Genomic DNA, 19,036 nt, shown 5'->3' on the forward strand with positions numbered 1-19,036 from the left:
ATATCCTTTTTTAGATGCAGTGACCAGAACTGTACACTGTATTCCAGACCCATATTCGCACCATAAGTTTGTATAAGCGTGGTACAATATCAAACTTAATTATGATGCTCAAGAAGGCCCAGAAAAAGCGGGTACACTGTCACAACAATAGAATATTATATGGACCATTTGCAACAACAGGAAAACAGCAGCACAAACAATTTAACTGGAGGATATGTCCTTAAATCAGTTTTATTATGGGCTTCGCTTCCATGCGATCGTATCGCCGTGGTTTGCATGACGCACATCCAAACGTTCGCATTTTTTGCATTCTTTGAAATGCAAAGCAAACCCACAATTTCCTAGCGGGTTGGTGACAGATCTTTACAGGCCTAGCCATTCGGAGAAATATCTTTGTAAAAAATGCATCCACAGGACTGTTGGCATTAAGCAAGCACATTTCTGGGGGTTGTCATGTCTGCACCCCTCCCCCCCGGCTTATAAAATCCAGCTTCCAACATTCCATCGTGTGGTAGCAGGACCTAGAGAAAGACTCCCAGTGGAGTCCTCAAGGGCAGCTATTTACTTTCTCCTATGTGGGTTGCCATTCACTCCTGGGGGTGGGTGGGGAATAAAGCACTGCACATAGGGTCAACGTTCAAGTACAGGATGGCCAGGTGTCCTCTTTTACACAGGACTGTCCTCTATTTGAAGGGCTGCCCGGTTCAAGTCCTGTATGAAAACCAAGAACTCCAAGAAATGTTGTCCATTAACAGTTAACATCTGAACAGCAGACCGAACAGGCAGGGCACACAGGTCACAGCTTTCCACTCAGTGGTGAGATGTACAGGATTTCTATTTAAATTATCATTCTAAATGTGCATCCTATAAATTTGCACATTCAAATTTTATGCAAATCGTCCCTTTTTGTCTTCGTGTGTGTGTGCGCGCGTGTGCAATTCCTAAGTGGCCCTTCTATGTTCAAGAGAGAGGCAAACCTGCCTCCTGACCCAAAAATGGGTGGTCTAATTCTCATTGATAGCCATAAGAACATAGGAAGTGCCATGCTGGATCAGACCAAGGGTCTATCTAGTAAAGCACTCTGTTCACGCAGTTGCCAACCAGCTGTCGACCAGGGGCCAATGAAGCAGGACATGGTGCAACAGCACCTTCCCACCCCTGTTCCCCTGCAACTGGTGTGCACAAGCTTACTGCCTCGAATACTGGAGATAGCACACAACCATCAGGGCTAGTAGCCATGGATAGCCTTCTCCTCCAGGTGGCCATCACTCCAGCTTGTGGTAGTGAGTTCCATAATTTAACTATGCACTGTGTGAAGAAGTATTTCCTCTTATTTGTCCTGTATCTGCTACCAGTCAGCTTCCTGGGATGACCCCTTTGGGTTCTAGTATTTTGAGAGAGGGAGAAAAATGTTACATCATGTTGCACTATACCTACACTGGGTTCTTTCAGCACACAGTGAAGTTGTGTGATGTAGTGGTTAGCGTGTTGGACAATGACCAGGGAAACCCAGGTTGAATCCACACACAAGCTTTGAAGCAAACTGGGTGATCTTTGCCCTGTAATTTTCTATCAGCTTGGACTACTTTGCAAGGTTGTGGTGAATATAAATAGAATGGGGACTATGTAGAAGAAGGACGGGATAAAAATGTAAAAATACAAAATACAAATCCTCCCCCCACACACACACACACACACACACACACACACACACATCCTTTCATAATGTTGAGTATTTTTTCTAGTTCAAATTAAAACTGGTTACTTCCCATGTTGCATGACCCACCCAACCATTTTCAAAGGTTCAATCCAAAAATGTGCTGAAGACAAAATAGCATTCTTAGAGTAACTTGAGAAACAGCGTCCTAGGTGATGCCAATATTGATACACTTTGAAAACGTATTAAGGTAATTAATTCCACTCAAGGCAATATACATCATTAGTAATTTTGTAACAGAGTACAAGTAATTATTTGTAATGGCAAGGATGTAGGAGCCTACATCAATAATGATTGTGCAATCATGAAGGTTTTTCACACAGCTCCTAAAGCAATAATGTGACTGGTTGGGGTTCCTTGATCGTAACTGCTGTGCCACCCCTGAGAAGGCTCTGCCTTCTTGGTCCCGTAAGATGTAATTTCCCCCAAAGGATAGGGCCTGATTCAAGGACCCCCTAAAGAATTTCAAGATGTGGGAAATGTTGTTTTGGAATACAACTCATCATGAGCTTGTGGTTCTTAATGTTTCAGAACGGCAACTTTTGACATAGAGGTATGGGCAGCTGTAACTTTCTGAAATGCATATTCATGTAGTGTTACACATGAAAAAAACATGTTTGCAGAGGACTAGCTACTCCTTCCACTCTGCTTGACAAAATTTTCTGTGGCAATATGTATGGGAGTACATTGATTATTTTGCTCCCCACCCCCACCTGCCCCTACAAGAAGGGTCCAATTCTATGATATGGGTGAGGCTAGGGTTAAGAACACAACAACATAGAAGAGCCCTGCTGGATCAGACCAGGGGTCCATCTAGTTTAGCATTCTTTTCACACAGTGGCCAACCAGCTGTCTGTGGGAACCTCACAATCAGGACATGAGCACAAGAGCACCTTTCCACTTCTGTTTTCCAGCAACTGGTACACATAGGCAGGCTGCCTGTGATACTGGAGACAGCATGTAGCCATTCTAACTAGTAGTCACTGAGAGCCTTATCCTCCATGAATTTGCTTAATCCTCTTTTAAAGCCAACCATGTTGGTGACTATCATTATATACTGACCCTGTTCAGACGACGCGCTGAACCACGGTGGTTAAGCATTTTGAGCTAAACATTATGGCTTAGTGTGTCGTGTGATCCATTCCTAACCATGGTGGATATATACCCATGGTTCAAACATGCTCAAAATGGTTAGCAGCCTAACCGTGGCTTAGCGTGTTGTCTGAACAGGCCCGTTGTGCTAGCAGTTCTATAGTTTAGCTCTGCGCTGTGTGAAGAGTTCACCCTAAAGTATGCTGCGTGGGTGTGGTTAACCTCTTGCCTCACACACTGTAATTCCAAAGGAAAATGTAAGCCCAAAGCATGTCCCAGTATTCAGCATTTTATTACTGCTCATGGGGGTTTCACATAGCCTGTGGCCCTCCCGGCCCTACACCTCTGAGCTAAATGAAGACCTGGCTTGTGGACAAAAACACTGCACAATCATTATTATGTTTGGGATACAACCCAGGACCTGGCTGGCTCTGTGCACGAAAGCCGCTCTCACACCCAGGTTGTAACAGGCAAGAGTGGAATTTTGCACAAAGGGCAAGAACAGTAGCATTTCCCATGATAACAAGGGAGCAAAAGAAAGAAAATGGGGTGGGTGGGGGTAGAGTAGGAGGAGATAACCTTCGAAGTGCCACTAGGCTGTTAATTAGGCAGTTAAAAGATTTGGGGCTCAAGCCCATAGGACACCAATCTGCCTATGTTGATTGATATCTGTATGTGCAAATGTAGAAATATTAGGACGGATTTAAATTTCAGAGGTGGCAAATCCAGCCAATTAATTTCTCAACCAAATAATATCAAATAAATTCTTAAATTAATTTGCACCCTGCCTCAGATCATCCCAAACAAATGAGAAAAGGGGTGAGGTGGGTTTTTTTTTATGATTAACTGCCATGGGCGGAGATACTTTTGGGGCTGGGCTGGAGTTGCAGCATGTGGGGAGGGGAGACTTAACCCTTCCCTTCCCACCAGCAACCCCCCCTTGAAAATCAACTCCCCCCCCCCCCGCATGGCAATTCAGCTGAGAAAAAATACTTTTATTGTCACCAATGGAGATCCAGGATTCCGGTAAATACATATGGGGACTAGGTCCCATGGGCCCAAACCTACTAATTCATGTGATGTATGCTAATTGGGGGGAGGGGGGGAGACACAGAGACCGAAGGCCCTGAAAATGCTGCTACAACCCTCCATTTTGGCAGAGCTGCAACATCAAAATAGACAGTGGGGGCTGATGAAGGAGAGGGAAACAGCTCATAAAGAGTGGGGGGGGGGAGCCTCGACTGATATGCCACAGCCTTACAGGGATCCGCACAGCATCATAAACAATCCCTCAGCCCCTTTGATATCTCCTGCTCGGAGGGAAAGATGAGAACCAGATGGAAGCCAACTCCAGTTCTGGCCACTCTCAGCGCTAAGCTCCTTTGAAAGCAGGCTGTAAAACATGATGGATTTGAAATGCCAAAGAGATCGGCCTAGTCTCCCCACCCTCCTGGCTACAAGGAAACGCCACCCTCTCCCGCTAGAGCTGGGAGTTCTCCAGCTTCGGGTTAATGAGTCCTGAGAGCGCTTTTTCACAAGCGATTCAAAGAAGGCCTCTTTGCTCCTAATGCATGTTTGGTTTTTCTCAGACTTGGGGTTACGGCTTACCTTCCAATGAATTTGCAAGGGCTTATCGAGGTTGTATTGTACTTGAGGCAGTGAAGCCTCCAATACCGATAGGGTTGAGCTGGTGTCCACCAACATTCCAATTGCTCAGGTGACTAAGTTGCTGGCACGGCATGTTCACAGTCCAGCCTCTTTGGGATGGGATAGTTGTCAGTTTGGTTAGAATTAAAGCCTTGGGAAAGTTGGCTAAGACTAAGGGCTGGAATGCAGGCTAGGAAGAGGTCCTAGAAGGTAGGGAATCTCAAAGTCAGAGAACCTAGAGCCAGGATGGTGGAAGGGAACGGGCAGATGTAAGCAGGAGACAGAGGAACGTGAAGGAAGAACAGGTAAAACAGTCAGAGGCTTGAGGACTGTAGACCATGGAGCCATGCCTTGGCCCTGAGAGGGCTTTAAGAGTTACATCAAGGGTACAGAAATTCTTTCAGTCCAAGGGACAAAAGCCGTTTTGGAAAAACTATCGGGGGTGGGGGACACATTCTTGTGGTGGGTAGAACCAAAGGCAAAAGAGGCACACCTAACACACACACCCTCCCAAAATTCCCAGCATATTAAAGCTCTTTGTGCCAGTAACTAAGCCTCTCCTGGCATTTCAACCTTTTAAAAGGGGGGAAACTGCAAAAAAGCTGGAAAACCAACAAATGGTCAGTTGTTGGGGGAAAGGGGGAGCAGATTTGGCCCCCAGGCCTGAGGTTCTGCATCCGAGTTACATGGAAGCAAAAATTCTGCCATTGTAGCATTGTGAGCGGGCAAGCCTAAAGGGGCAGTGAGAGAGGATGCTGTTATGTCACCTATGAACTTGAAGCAATCAACCAATCATTGGGCTAGTTTTATTTGAATGGCTTGATGGATGTGCATTTGTCTTCTTTTGTGAACAGATACAGCTTTTCAAGATTTGCATTATCAATGTCTTTTTCCCCCCTTGGCTATCCAAAGATGCATCGTTGGCAAGGCCAAAATGGGGCCTCCTGACATAGCAACTGATCCAAGGTCTTATATGGCTAAGTGTAAGAAGGATGCTTGCATGTCTCAAGTTTAAGGCAGCTCCCATCTCTTACCGGCTATCTATTAAGGACAGAGCTGGGGAACTGGTGGCCCTCCAGATATTATCAGACTACAACTCCCATCATGCCTGACCATTGGGCATGCTGGACTGGGCTGATAGGGTTTGGAGTCCAACAACATCTGGAAGGCCATGGGTTCCCCAACCCTGATTTAGGGGGAATAAACAGGGATTTACCTCATCAGCTGCTCCGCTTCCAGGGAAGAAGTTGCCATCGTCATGGCGGTGCAAAGAGACATAGAGGACATTTGGGTCCCGGTAGAACACTTGCTGCGTCCCATTACCGTGGTGAACATCCTGAGGGAGAAGGAGAACGTGGGTAAGGGGAGGGAATGCATGAGGCCTATTAGACCAGGGGGTTTGAACCTCTTTCAGCTAGAGGGCCTATTTCAATTCTGGGGAAGCTCTCAGGGGGGGGGGGCGCTGCATTCCACTGGTGAGCGGGGCTGAAAGCAAAGGGGGCAGGGCCCAAACACAAGCATATTTTAACTTCAAGCTCTTACTGCTAGTAAGACTTGGGACAGGCATTTCAACCTATTAAATGTGTTTGAATATAAAAAAGCCAAACATCCATCAAGCGATCAGTAGGAGGGGGAAACGGCTGGAGCCAGGAGACCCCAATCTGGGAACCCCAGAGAGGCAGATTGGGATGCCAAGAAGATTCTACTCCCCACCCCCAGCCAGGCCCGAGGTTCCGCACCCCTGCATTACATGGTGTGATGCCATCAGCTGCCAGTGCCCCACCATCACCTTAGCCCAAATTTTACACCCTACATCTCTAGAAAAATAATGAGGAACTGACTTGCAGTCTGAGCAGGGAGAGAAGGAATCGTTTGGGAAGGGGGACTCACCCAGTCCACAATAAGGATCTTGTTGATTTTCCCTTTCTGCTGGAGCTGCCTGGCTGCAATCGCCACTGAATTGAAGAAGCAGAAGCCCCTGCCAAAGAAGGAGGAGAGAGGGGAGCAGGTCAGCATCCCAAACAGGCAGCAGCGCCTTGAGATAAGCTCCCATCCACACACCCACACTCCCAGGCTCTTCCCCTGTACAGGACGGCTTCCGTGGAATGGACTGTCCCCTCTCTCTTGTGCAAAGATCAGTCTTAAAATATGGACACAAGGGAGCCGTTCACCTGGTCTTACAGAGCCACAGAAGGTCTGACTTTAGGCAGGGGTAGTTTATCCTGGTGCTCTCCATACATTTTGGATCGCAGGTCCCACAATTCCTGAGCAATGGCCATGCTGGCTGGGGTTTATGGAAGTTGTAGCCCAAAACACCAGGTCATTTATTTATAATTATTATTATGTATCATAGCATTGTTATCTCACCCTCTAGTCGAAAAGGTGGCTTACAAAGGTATTTCTTAAGACAGTCCCTGCCCACAGGCTTGTAATCTTAAAAACAAACACAAAAGGGGACTGTGGGCACAGAATGCTGGCTGAGAAACAACCCAGAAACTGGGGCGAGTGTGGGGATGGAACAGAATAGCCTGGAAGAGGCTGTGACTGGCTAAGTGGCACTCCAGACTGCAACATTTTGTTACAGTCCAGCATGCCACTCAGCCAGCCGTCCCCCCTTCCAGGCTATTCTGTTCAATCCCTCCCCCTGCCACACACACACACACACACACACACACACACACACACACGTTTGCCCCAGTTCCTGGTTTGTTTGTTTAAGACGTTTTTAAAATGTTTTTAGGATTTTTTTTTAGGATGTTTTTAACAATTTATATTATGTTTTAATTGAATATTATGTATTTATTGTTTATTGTTGTTCTCCGCCTCAATCAAAATGGAGAGGCGGGCAAGAAATAAATGTATTATTATTATTATTATTATTATTATTATTATTATTATTATTTGTCATGGGTCTCACTTGTATATACTCCTTCAGAAAACATTCTGCCTGATTTTGATCAATGGACTACCTCCCTAGCGTTCCATCCCCAAGCATTGGAGAAGAGGGCAAAGGGGAGCCATGCAGGGACTGGCTAATTCAATTGCTTGCCTCGTCCTGGCCCTCGTCTATATAACAACCACGTTGCTCCTCATTAAATATAAACCTGATTTTTTGTTTTCAAATCTAGATAAAGAGTGTCACACTGCAGCAGCAACAGCTATTTATTTCCTGAATTTTTTTTTATAGTGCCGTTATAAATGCGCACATGCACATATATGATGCTACGATGCTACGGAGGAGAGACAATGGAAGCTATACATTTTATATGCAGAGCTCCTCAGATTCATAGAAGAGACAAACTGGGAGCGGAGGGGGGGAAGGAACGAGGCAGCAGAAGATGCCCATTCCCCCCCCCCCTTTGTTTTAATAATCTGCAGAGCAACGCAGAATAAGACAAGTCAAACTAAAAATGGTGTGAAGGAACGAGGCAGCCGATAGGTGGGAAATCGGCCAATCGTGTTGCCCTACCCTCAAAGCTCCGCCCACATGTCAAAATGCAATTTAAATCCCCCAAAGACACATAACCATAACGTGGTGCAAACTCGGACGTGATCCAAAAGTCGCGGTAAACTGCAAATGCGAATATGTGAATTATCGCGTAAAAAAACCGGCGCTACAGTGAATGGATGGCTGCGGCATGTGTCCTGAAATGCGAATATGCGCATTTAGGTCGGGGTAAACAAGCTATATGGACAAGCCCCTGCATTGAGGAGAAGGGAAAGAAATGGCTGCCTTTGCATGTAGTGCCCCAATTCTTGTCCTGGCCAGAAGCTGTTACACCTAACTTTTTCGAAGGCAGCTGAGCCTTGTTCAGTCTGGGAGTGGTCGCTCTTCCCTACTAGGCAAGGCAGCCTGTTCCAGAATAAATGAGACATAGCAGCTTTCCCAAAAGTCAAATGTTACAGCTGCCAGCCAAGATGAAGATGGGGCAATATGCTGAATGAATGGGGGTGGCCACTTTTCCTGTTCTGGACTATAACTCTCAGCCAGCATGGCTGGCTGAAGGATGTTGGGAGTTGTATTCCAGAATATCTGGAAGGCATCAGGTTGGGGAAGGTTCATACAGGGCAAAGCGAGAAATAAGTTTCTAGTCCCTGTGAGCTCTTCTTCCTTTCTTCTCCATTTCTGATGGAAGGACTCCTGCTCCATTCCACAGGGTTCTAGAACAAGTGGAGCCAGGATTCAAATGGACACGGTGGTCCTTCAGTGTTACGGAAGGCTCAAAGCATTTAGCAGGTCAAGACCAGCAGGCAACAGGGAAATACGGCAACATCTGGAATGCTGGCGGGATCAGCTCGCAGGGGCACATCCCCATCAGGAAGAGCGGTGACCCAGAAGGAGAGGACAAGGAGAGCTGCTGCCCTTACATCGCCGTCGAAGGGTCTGCGTGGTGTCCTGGAGGTCGTACGACAGCAAAGCCGTTCTGCAAGACAAATATAGATCTATAGAAGAAATCATGCGAACCGTGTGACAGATAGCAATGCGGTATATTTATTACGGTTGCCGTCATTAATATCCATAGTGCTAAAAATAACCAAAGTGCTTTACTGATATTGAAAAACTCCCAATATCTAACAGTGTGTTAGATACTGGATTAGTCATCATAAGTGAGGTGGGTTTTGGTGATACTCGTTTTGAGTCATGTCTCAATATACACAGTTGTTTTCCTTGTTTTAGATGTTCTTTTGCTTCCCTCTTTGATTGAATTCTGTCCTTCTTTAGATGTCATTAATTATTATTATTATTATTATTATTATTATTATTATTATTATTATTTATATAGCACCATCAATGTACATGGTGCTGTACAGAGTAAAACAGTAAATAGCAAGGCCCTGCCGCATAGGCTTACAATCTAATAAAATCATAGTAAAACAATAAGGAGGGGAAGAGAATGCCAACAGGCACAGGGTAGGGTAAGCAGGCACAGGGTAGGGTAAAACTAACAGTATAAAGTCCGCACAACATCAAGTTTTAAAAGCTTTAGGAAAAAGAAAAGTTTTTAGTTGAGCTTTAAAAGCTGCGATTGAAGTTGTAGTTCTCAAATGTTCTGGAAGAGCGTTCCAGGCATAAGGGGCAGCAGAAGAAAATGGACGAAGCTGAGCAAGGGAAGTAGAGACCCTTGGGCAGGTGAGAAACATGGCATCAGAGGAGCGAAGAGCACGAGCGGGGGAATAGTGTGAGATGAGAGAGGAGAGATAGGAAGGAGCTAGACCGTGAAAAGCTTTGAAGGTTAACAGGAGAAGTTTATATTGGATTCTGCAATTTATGGGCACAATCCAGCTGTAGTTTAAAGCGTCTACTCTATTCAGTGTAGAACTTTTTACCAACTTAGGTGATCACCATCCATCTGACAACGTGGGTTTTGGCCCACAAAAGCTTAAACCACAGCCCATTTGTCAACCTTAGAGATGCCCAAAGTCTCTTCTTTGTTTTGGCTGCAACAGATGCACACAGCTGGCCCTCTGGATTATGTCCCAGCGGGGGGAAAAATTAAGCCTGTGCTCAACTCTCCCACTGAAAACAATGGAACACCAAAGTGTTTAACTTTGGCTGGATCATGCTCATTGTAAACACAGCAAAGACATGAACCTGAACACGTTGGGGTGGGGTGCCAGTAATTTTGTATTGTTAAAGCAAGAATCAGATGATTTCTGGATTAGAATAAAGTTTTGAATTTGTGGAAGGGAAATTAGGCTGGATCCAGAGCAAGCACGTTGCACTCAGGTCACATTGAAATCAATGTGAAAAGTTAGTCATGACTAACTCAAGGCCCATTGTTTTCACTGGGCCATCAGTGTGACTAACTTGCTGTGGACTTAATTATTAAACAAAATGTGCCAACACATATTTATTATTATTATTATTATTATTATTATTATTATTATTATTATTATTTATTTATTTATATAGCACCATCAATGTACATGGTGCTGTACAGATTACACAGTAGAAATTGTATACATTTTTTTTAATAGTAAGGTTGTTTTTTGTAATAAACATGCAACTCTTGTTTGATATTCATTAAGCTCCTCTTCTTTTTATAATATCCATCAAGCATGAGTTGAAAATGTATTGTTTTAGAACAGATGGTGCTTCTAAGTCTGCCCACAACTCTCACAGTTTGAGATGGCTTAAAAATCAGTTAAAACCAATAATTGGAAAATAGAACCACCCACTCCACCAAATTAAATATCCAAAGAAATGAAACATGCTGCAATTCCAAGCCAAAACAATGTGGGACCAGCAGACGACACAGCCCAGTATGTACGGTTTTATGTGATTAATTTTCAGCACTGTCACAAAGTGTCCTCTTTTTAGGAATGTTTTCGAGACTGCACTGAACGAGGGCAAATACGGTCACGCCTGAAAACAGAGGGCAAATGGTGCTCTGATCCACTGAGATCACTCATCTGTCTAGTCCAAGAAGCACTGCATTCAGTCTCAATTGGTCTTGTTTGCCCCCAGTGATGCCGTCACAAATCAAATCTGATCAGTCACGTAACACTGTGACATCATCACATCTATCATGTATTACCCAATTGGATGGGATCATTCTATGCAGAAAAGAAGAAAGAAGAAATGTGCTAAAGTAGAGGATGGGAGGGGGAATTAACAACAGGGTGACCATTAGGACAGAGATGTCCCCTTAGGACAGAGATGTTTAATCTGAAAACTGAAACTGGTAGGAACCTCCGTAGCCCAGAGGTTCCTCATCCCTGCTATAGGCTTTCACAGAAGCTGCTTTCATGCAGGAGAGAATCAGGGTCCTTAACCTCCTCCCCCCTTCAAAATGCCTCCCAGGGTTGTTTTAAATCATTTTATGCCCTGCCACTGGGCTGACTTCTGGTTTAAGGGGACCACATCAAAATGCCCCTTGCTGGCCTCCCCTACATTGACGCCCCCTGGCAAGCTTACCTGCTGGTGGTGGCAGTGGGCAGCAGCAGTGCAGTGATTTGCCTCTTGGCCGCTGTGAGCAGCCAGCATTTTAATTACACACAATGCAACACAGCATTGGTCTGGGGCACTGTGGGTAATTAAAATGGTGGGCGGCTCACAAACTCACCCACCTGGCAGTAAGCCCTGCTAGGGCCCCAGTAGTTGCCCAAGAATGCCGGATATTGATGCAGGCCCTGCCAACCCAAGCTCTGAAACTAGAAGTAAACCCAGCTAGGGATGGGGAGACATTTTGAGTGGAGAATTGCTGGTTGTGTGTGTGTGTGTGGGGGGAATTAAGCACCCCTCACTCCCAGCAATCCTCTCCTGCAATTGCCCCCACCTTCCATATGCCTATGGAGTAAATAAGGGATGCAGAACTACAGGCCAGAGGTCCTTCTAGGGTTCCAGCTCTTCCCAGATAGCTATGCCCATTTCCCTGATCCCAGTCCCTCTCCTCAGCTGCCAGTTCTTCCTGCTATTTGTTCCCCTGCCTTATTCTAAAAGGCTGAAATGCCTCTCCTAATGCTTTGTTACTGGCAGTAAGAGCTGTAAGCTAAAATGTGCAGCTATTTTTGGAATTTTGGCTCCGCCCCCTCAGCCTTTGGCCCCTCCCACCACTGGATTGCAATCCCTAAAAGCTTTTCTGAAAGCTGCCTTGAGATTCTCGGAAACCCAAAGGTATTTCACACACACACACACACACACACACACACCAGGTTGTGCACAGAGTTCCTTCCTGCTCAGGCATAGAAAAAATAACACCCCACCTTGATGTCAACTTCTCACCTTGAGCTGCCTACTGGCCACCTTGAAGGCCAGCTCAGTGACGCTGCCAGCGGCCCAGCGAGCAGCATTGCTGGAGTGCAGCTCATTCCAGATGGTGTCACTATCCACCTGGACACAGGAGGAGACAAACCAGAGGTTATTTGGGAAGGATGGCCTATTGCTATAATTCTATACACAGCAATTCTATGAAACCCCCTAATATACACTGGCAGATACAGTCTAACGAATGGGGTAGAAAGCTATAGAGCCAGTGGAAAGATCACTGGAGCATCGGTCCTGGACCGAGGAGAACCAGATTCAAACGCGAGCTCATCCCAGGGCTTGCCGAGCGGCCTTGGGCAGGTAATCTTTCAAATTCTGTTCCCCATCTGGAAAACGGGCATTCTTAAGAATCTATCTCACAGGGTTGTTGTGAGAGCAAGTAAGCATTGCATGGCACTTTGCATGCAACAAGTGCCAATCGACAATCAACGATGGCAATACGGCCAGAAGGCCACATTTTCGCCAATTCCACCACTGTTTTGTGGGGCTCCCACAGACTCTATCTACCACCAACCCCGAGGCTGCGTTCCAGTGGTGCTTAACTTGCCCAGTATATTCCCTCCTAGGCAACATGGTTTGGGAAAAAGTAGGGGCAGGAAGAACCCATTCTTTTTACCTTCTTGATTCTATTTGATTTTTTTTTTCAAAAACAAACATCTTGGTTTGATCAGGATCACGTCATCGGCAAAGTAAGAGCCGGAAAACCTCAGAGATTCTCTTCTGATCAACTCCATGTGTGAGCAGAACCCCCCTTCTGCCTTACTGCTCCAGGCGTGCGCTCGCTCTCCCTCTCTTTTCTCTCCGGGTGCAGGGGAGGAGAGAGGCGCCAAGGCCCATCAAGTAAGGGCAAGGGGAGGAAAGGGGGTGAAGGTACAGAGAGCAAGAGAAAGACAGCAAGAGGTTAAAGAGAAGGAGAACAGGGAAGGGCTGGGAGGCAGCATCCTGGAAAAAAGAGAGTAAGAAAAACAAAAAGGAGAGAGAAAGGCACGCAAGAAGGCGATGAACGAAAGTGAACGTGGCAGAGAGCCCAGAGGGGGAGGGACACAAAGAGACAGAGAGAAGGAGGGACTGGGGAGATTCCCCCCCACACACCTAACCCTATTTCCACCCCACGGGCATCAAGACTCCAAAATCAAGCTCAGCAAGGAGACGTCTGAGCTCCAAAGCTGAAGAGGAAGCCCCAGTGGTCGGAAAAGGCAGGTGATGCCGTGGGCAATAATAGTGTGGACTATCATCCTAAAGCAATCGCTTTCTGGAAGCTGTGGGGCGCAAGCCGAATTCTCACTGAGGTGGCACACCTCTGTCACTGTTAAATGGCTGAAATGCCCCTCTGTACAAAATTAAAATAAGATCTGTCTAGCAATGGGCCTGTTTAGAAGACACCTTAAAACATGGCTTTAACCACGGTGAATAAGGCTTTTTGCTTCATTCATCACCATGGTTAAAGCTGTGGTTTAAGGTGTCTTCTGAACACAGCCTGGCTTTCTGGCTTAACCACCACTGTTAAAGCCATGGTTTAAGGTGTCTTCTGAATGGGGCCACAGAAAACTAGATGACAGGGTGAAGCTTAGGCTAGAACCCTTGGGTCTTGACATCTTGTTTGCTACTATAACAGCAACATAGAGGGGTATTTGGTCATATGAGCCCCCCCCCCCCCCCAGCTGCAGACTGAAGTGGTACAGCCCAAATGCAGGCTGACCACTTTAGTGAGGGCCCAAACAGACATGACTTGAAATCTGTATCTAGAAGCAACGTCTTTTATTTTTACTTGAGAGTAGGCGCAAGGGGCCCAATCTGGATCTTAGAAGTCACCCCCCACCCATCCACTGGCCCACCTTCATGCTAGGGTCCCAATCTAGTTCAGACCCATTGTGCCTATAGAGTAAAAATGAAAGAAAAGAAAAAAGGCAAAGTTGGTAGATATGGATTTAAAGTAATGTCTGTTTTGGCCCAGAGAACAAGGCCTCAGAGGTAGTCCTTTAAGGGTTTCGGGAAAGGACGCATTGAAGAATGGTGAGGTTGCTCTGAGGCCTTGTCTAGGACAGAATAAACAACTACTCCAGAAACTTTTGGCTGAACCAGATTTTTTGTGGGTTTAAAAAAATTAAGATTCCACCAAACTTCTGGGCAGAATTCCTGAATCCAGTAGATATCAAGGACATATTTGGGATCTAGAAATGGATGCTGGAAGGATTGCCAGCCCTAGAGACATATGAACAGAGGCCTCTAATGGGTTCCAGTGTCATTATGATGTCACTGTGACCTCACAAGGTGCTGGAGAAGAAGGTGCTGGAGAACCTTCTATCAGGCCCTGCCAGCATGGCCAATTGTCAGGGACAATGGGAGTTGTAGATCATGGAAGGGTTCCTCACCCCTGGCCAAAGACCAACAGATAGTGCCAAGTTGCCATTCCAGCCCAGAATCAGTTCCACCGGAGTTGGAAGCACACAATGTAGTGTGTTTTCTGGTGTGGTGGACTTCACTGGAATATCTGGGGCGGACCCAGATTTATTTGGAGTTGACCCATCAATGGGGACTTGTTAGACACGGGTAATTTGTTCCATTAATTTCAATGGGTCTACTCTAAGCATGACTAAACCTGGATCCATCCCCTTATGTGAGGGTTCATGGGACACCTCCACTTTACCAAAGCCCTCAAATACTGGATGGTCTATGACAGGGGAAGGGGAGAAAGAGATAAGGCTCAGCAGAAAGAGGCACCACAGGGGAAGCACCAGCGCTGCGGTGGAACCGGCAGCCAAGTCGGCTCACCATGTTGGCTTGTTCCCTTGACCCCGAGAGAGGCCTCCTCACAAATAATGGGCTGTTTCTGAGAAAAGGCCCACTCATGAAGAAGGGCCTGCTCATGAACAATGCCAGGGAGACTTGGAAACGGGTGTGGCTTGAGCACCACATGTAACCACATGTAACCATGTAGCCAAGGACCTTCCGTGACCCTCTGTAGGGAGACATCTAGGATGTCCATGACTTGCCCCAGCCCCCTTAACCCCCATTCTACACTTGCCTGCAATGGTTCAACTTCCCTAGGCCTTGTTTAGATCTCTGAGCGACACCATTAGGGGAGGCCAAAGGACTCAAATTCTCTTTGTGGTGTGAAGCTTCTAACTATGCCCCATCTGTATTCCATTGGGTTGCTTCCTCCACCTCCCACTAGCCCAGCACACATGCTGACTTCGTCACTACGGGCTCGAGGTTGCGGGGCAACCATCCACAACGTAGTGCCGTCCAGGTGTTTTGGACTACAACTCCCAGCATTCCTGGTCGCTGCCCATGCTGGCTGGGGCTGAAGGGAGTTGAAGTCCAAAACATCTGAAGGGCACTGGGTTGGGAGATAAGATTTGGGAGGGAGACACGGTTTGGGAGGGTATCTTTGATGGGAACAATCCAGCCTTGCAAGAGAAGACACTTACCCCAACTCCGCCACAGGGGAGCATAACAAACATCCGCTGGGACAGGATTCCTGCAAGAGAGGGGGGGAAAGTTAGCTGACTACACCCAGGAAAGCTCTGTGGGCCAGATGGGCAACCTCCATGGGCCATATTCAGAGGTTACCCTCATCTGCTCTAAAATTAGAAGCACTCTCTGGCTCAGCACAGCCAGATGTGGCCCAGTGCTCTTCAACATTTTTATTAATGATTTGGACAAGGAGGTGCAGGGAACGCTGATCAAATTTGCAGATGACACAAAACTGGGTGGGATAGCTAATACCCTGGAAGACAGAAACAAACTTCAAAGTGATCTTGATAGGCTGGAGTGCTGGGCTGAAAACAACAGAATGAAATTTAATAGGGATAAATGCCAAGTTCTACATTTAGGGAATAGAAACCAAAGGCACAGTTACAAGATGGGGGACACTTGGCTCAGCAATACTACAAACGAGAAAGATCTTGGAATTGTTGTAGATCACAAGCTGAATATGAGCCAACAGTGCGATATGGCTGCAAGAAAGGCAAATGCTATTTTGGGCTGCATTAATAGAAGTATAGCTTCCAAATCACGAGAGGTACTGGTTCCTCTCTATTCGGCCCTGGTTAGGCCTTATTTAGAGTATTGTGTCCAGTTCTGGGCTCCACAATTCAAGAAGGACGCAGACAAGCTGGAGCGTGTTCAGAAGAGGGCAACCAGGATGATCAGAGGTCTAGAAACAAAGCCCTTTGAAGAGAGACTGAAAGAACTGGGCATGTTTAGCCTGGAGAAGAGAAGATTGAGGGGAGACATGATAGCACTCTTCAAATACTTAAAAGGTTGTCACACAGAGGAGGGCCAGGATCTCTTCTCGATCCTCCCAGAGTGCAGGACACGGAATAACGGGCTCAAGTTAAAGGAAGCCAGATTCCGGCTGGACATCAGAAAATACTTCCTAACTGTTAGAGCAGTGCGACGGTGGAATCAGTTACCTAGGGAGGTTGTGGGCGCTTCCACACTAGAGGCATTCAAGAGACAGCTGGACAACCATCTGTCAGGGATGCTTTAGGGTGGATTCCTGCATTGAGCAGGGGTGTGGACTCGATGGCCTTGTAGGCCCCTTCCAACTCTGCGATTCTATGATTCTATGATTCTATGTCCCTCTCCACTTCATAACCACTGCAACATCCTGGGGTCTCATTCCAGCCTTCCTCCGGGGAACAGCTGGGCCCCAGACATCTGTCCATCTGCTAAAATTGGGTCTGTGGGAGGGTGGTCATCAGCAGGGCATACCTGGCAGGACTAAATGTGGGGCAACAGTGAATCAGAGAGGATGATATCCCCTGCTTGCACCCAGCCTGCTGATGGGAAGGACTTTGCTAGCGGAGGCCCATTTTGCTCTTTGGCTCTTCTCAGCTCTGGACTGGGGTGATGGGTGCTGCTGCCTTGATTCCTACCTGCTAGTTTCCCATTGTCGAGCTTCAGGCGGCTGAGGGGGTTGGTGCCGTATAGCAGCACATGGCGCTCAGCGTGAACCGACTGCAGCTCCTCCAAAGTGGCCTTGCGCCCCCGGAGACACTGGCAGAGAGACAGAGTCCGCATAAGTTAAGAGAGTCAAACCGCAGCCACCAGGACGGCCTCTATTATTGTGGCAGGCCGCAATGGGCATTTGCAAGTCTTCTAGGAAGCCAACTGAGATAATGAGGGACTGAGGGTGCTTTGAGAAGGGAGAAGGAAACACCTCTATCACTTGGAGCTCAACGTATCAGTACCTCGGCCTAGTTTCAAGGCCTTTTTGTAGCACCCTAGGGTCCCTCCAGGCTGTTCCACCTCCAATCCCGATGAGGCGGCTTGTACCATGAAAATAGGCAAAGAGGCCACCTGAGGAAGCAGATTTGGGGCACCATTAAATACAGTTAGAGTTGGAGACCAGATGGCTCTGACCCATGGGGCAGAACCTACTAGGAAATGCTCCCAAACAAACCCAATTGAAATGAGAAGGGTTTGCGATACAGCACTGCACCAAAAATGGTTTGGCCAGCCCTGCTCTTCATTCGTGTGTCCCCTCCCTCCCGTCACTCAATGGGACCTTATGTAATCCTGCTCCTCTTCAGCATCCACTTCACCCACCAAAATGGCACCACACTTCAACCATAGCTGCTTGTTTTTCCTGGTCTTGTAGCCTGTAGAAGCAAGCTGCATTACCTAGCAACCACAGGGCAGCCTAATCAACTGCATTTGGGCTTTGACTGAAAAATACATACTACAGTTTCTAGGTAGCCACAGGCCCCATCCTGTCCACCCCCTAAACTGGAAAAATGGGCCTGGTAATGTCCACCGTGCAGCTGCAGTCTGCTTGGCGAATCTTTTGAAGCAAATTGGGTTGGGGGGGGGGGGACCTTGGGAAATTCTAAAGCCTGCCTCATAGTTGCCAGGCAGAGCGCATAGGATGGGAGAAAAGAAAAAAACCAAACACCTATATCATATGATCTGTTGGGAGTTATCTAACTGTTCTAAAAGAAAACTCCTGTTCATAAATTTCTCAAGATGTATAAACGCTTCGGTGAAAGACACATCTGCCCAGCATCTGCAAAATGGGCGTCCTCAGAAAGTGCGGCGTTGACTTGCAGGGCAGGATTTACAGGGCATGAGAATGTTTGTTGCTCAATGAGTCAACAGCCTTTCGCTGAACAAGAGCATTCTGCGAAGCTTGCAATTATTTTATGCGCACGCAGGGGAACAAACATTTGGACAGTGGAAATACGCATTGTTTTTAAAGTGCGTCCATAGTCACTGGCTGGAATCCACGTGACGGGGAGGAGAGGGCCATGAGCCGGTGTGCATGTGGAAGAGAACAGGATCTCTGTTAAGGAACAGGGGGTCCCTGCTGTACGGTGAGGGCTCCCAGCGCAGACAGTGGGCTTCCTGCTTTTTGTCTTGGGTTGGGTTCCTCCAAAACGGTGGTTCTTAATTTTTTGGCCCAAATGGCCGCTTCATCTTACCATTAACCTTTCCGTTATCCTTCTCTCTCTCTGGCCATGGCTAGACCAGGCCTATATCCCGTGATCATCCCTGTGCATCCAAATGACACACAGGGGATACCGGGAGCAGGCAGGGATGGCCCCCTCCATTTGCCTGGGATAATCCTTAGGTCTAGCTAAGACCTCTCTCTCTCTCCCCCCCCCCCCCCCTCATGCAATGGGTTGCTGCAGGGTTATGGAGGGAAAGGGAAGATTCAGGGAAAGATGTGAGGCTTTAACTTTTGCAACTTTGTTTTTATCCTATCCTATCCTATCCTGCAGTTTAAAATGAACAACAACAAAAAGCTCACAATTCTTTTTTTAAAATTGCTTTAATGTCATTCACACTCCCTAGAGATTCTTGAC

General features: G+C 46.9%; 1 protein-coding gene across 4 annotated transcripts in view; it reads right to left on the reverse strand.

The window, feature by feature from the left end:
• HDAC7 (histone deacetylase 7) overlaps positions 1-19,036 on the reverse strand; it is a 266,746-nt gene that overhangs the window by 27,889 nt on the left and 219,821 nt on the right. For all 4 annotated transcript variants that reach the window (XM_063119277.1, XM_063119279.1, XM_063119276.1 and 1 more), the window contains 6 exons: positions 17,108-17,228; positions 15,656-15,705; positions 12,183-12,290; positions 8,825-8,880; positions 6,347-6,434; positions 5,673-5,792 (listed from right to left, as the gene is read on the reverse strand). In XM_063119277.1, the coding sequence (XP_062975347.1) occupies positions 5,673-5,792; positions 6,347-6,434; positions 8,825-8,880; positions 12,183-12,290; positions 15,656-15,705; positions 17,108-17,228 (543 nt within the window). The remainder of the gene's footprint in view (positions 1-5,672; positions 5,793-6,346; positions 6,435-8,824; positions 8,881-12,182; positions 12,291-15,655; positions 15,706-17,107; positions 17,229-19,036) is intronic.

Source organism: Elgaria multicarinata, chromosome 3, assembly GCF_023053635.1.
Source record: "Elgaria multicarinata webbii isolate HBS135686 ecotype San Diego chromosome 3, rElgMul1.1.pri, whole genome shotgun sequence".
Classification (NCBI taxonomy): Eukaryota; Metazoa; Chordata; class Lepidosauria; order Squamata; family Anguidae; genus Elgaria; species Elgaria multicarinata.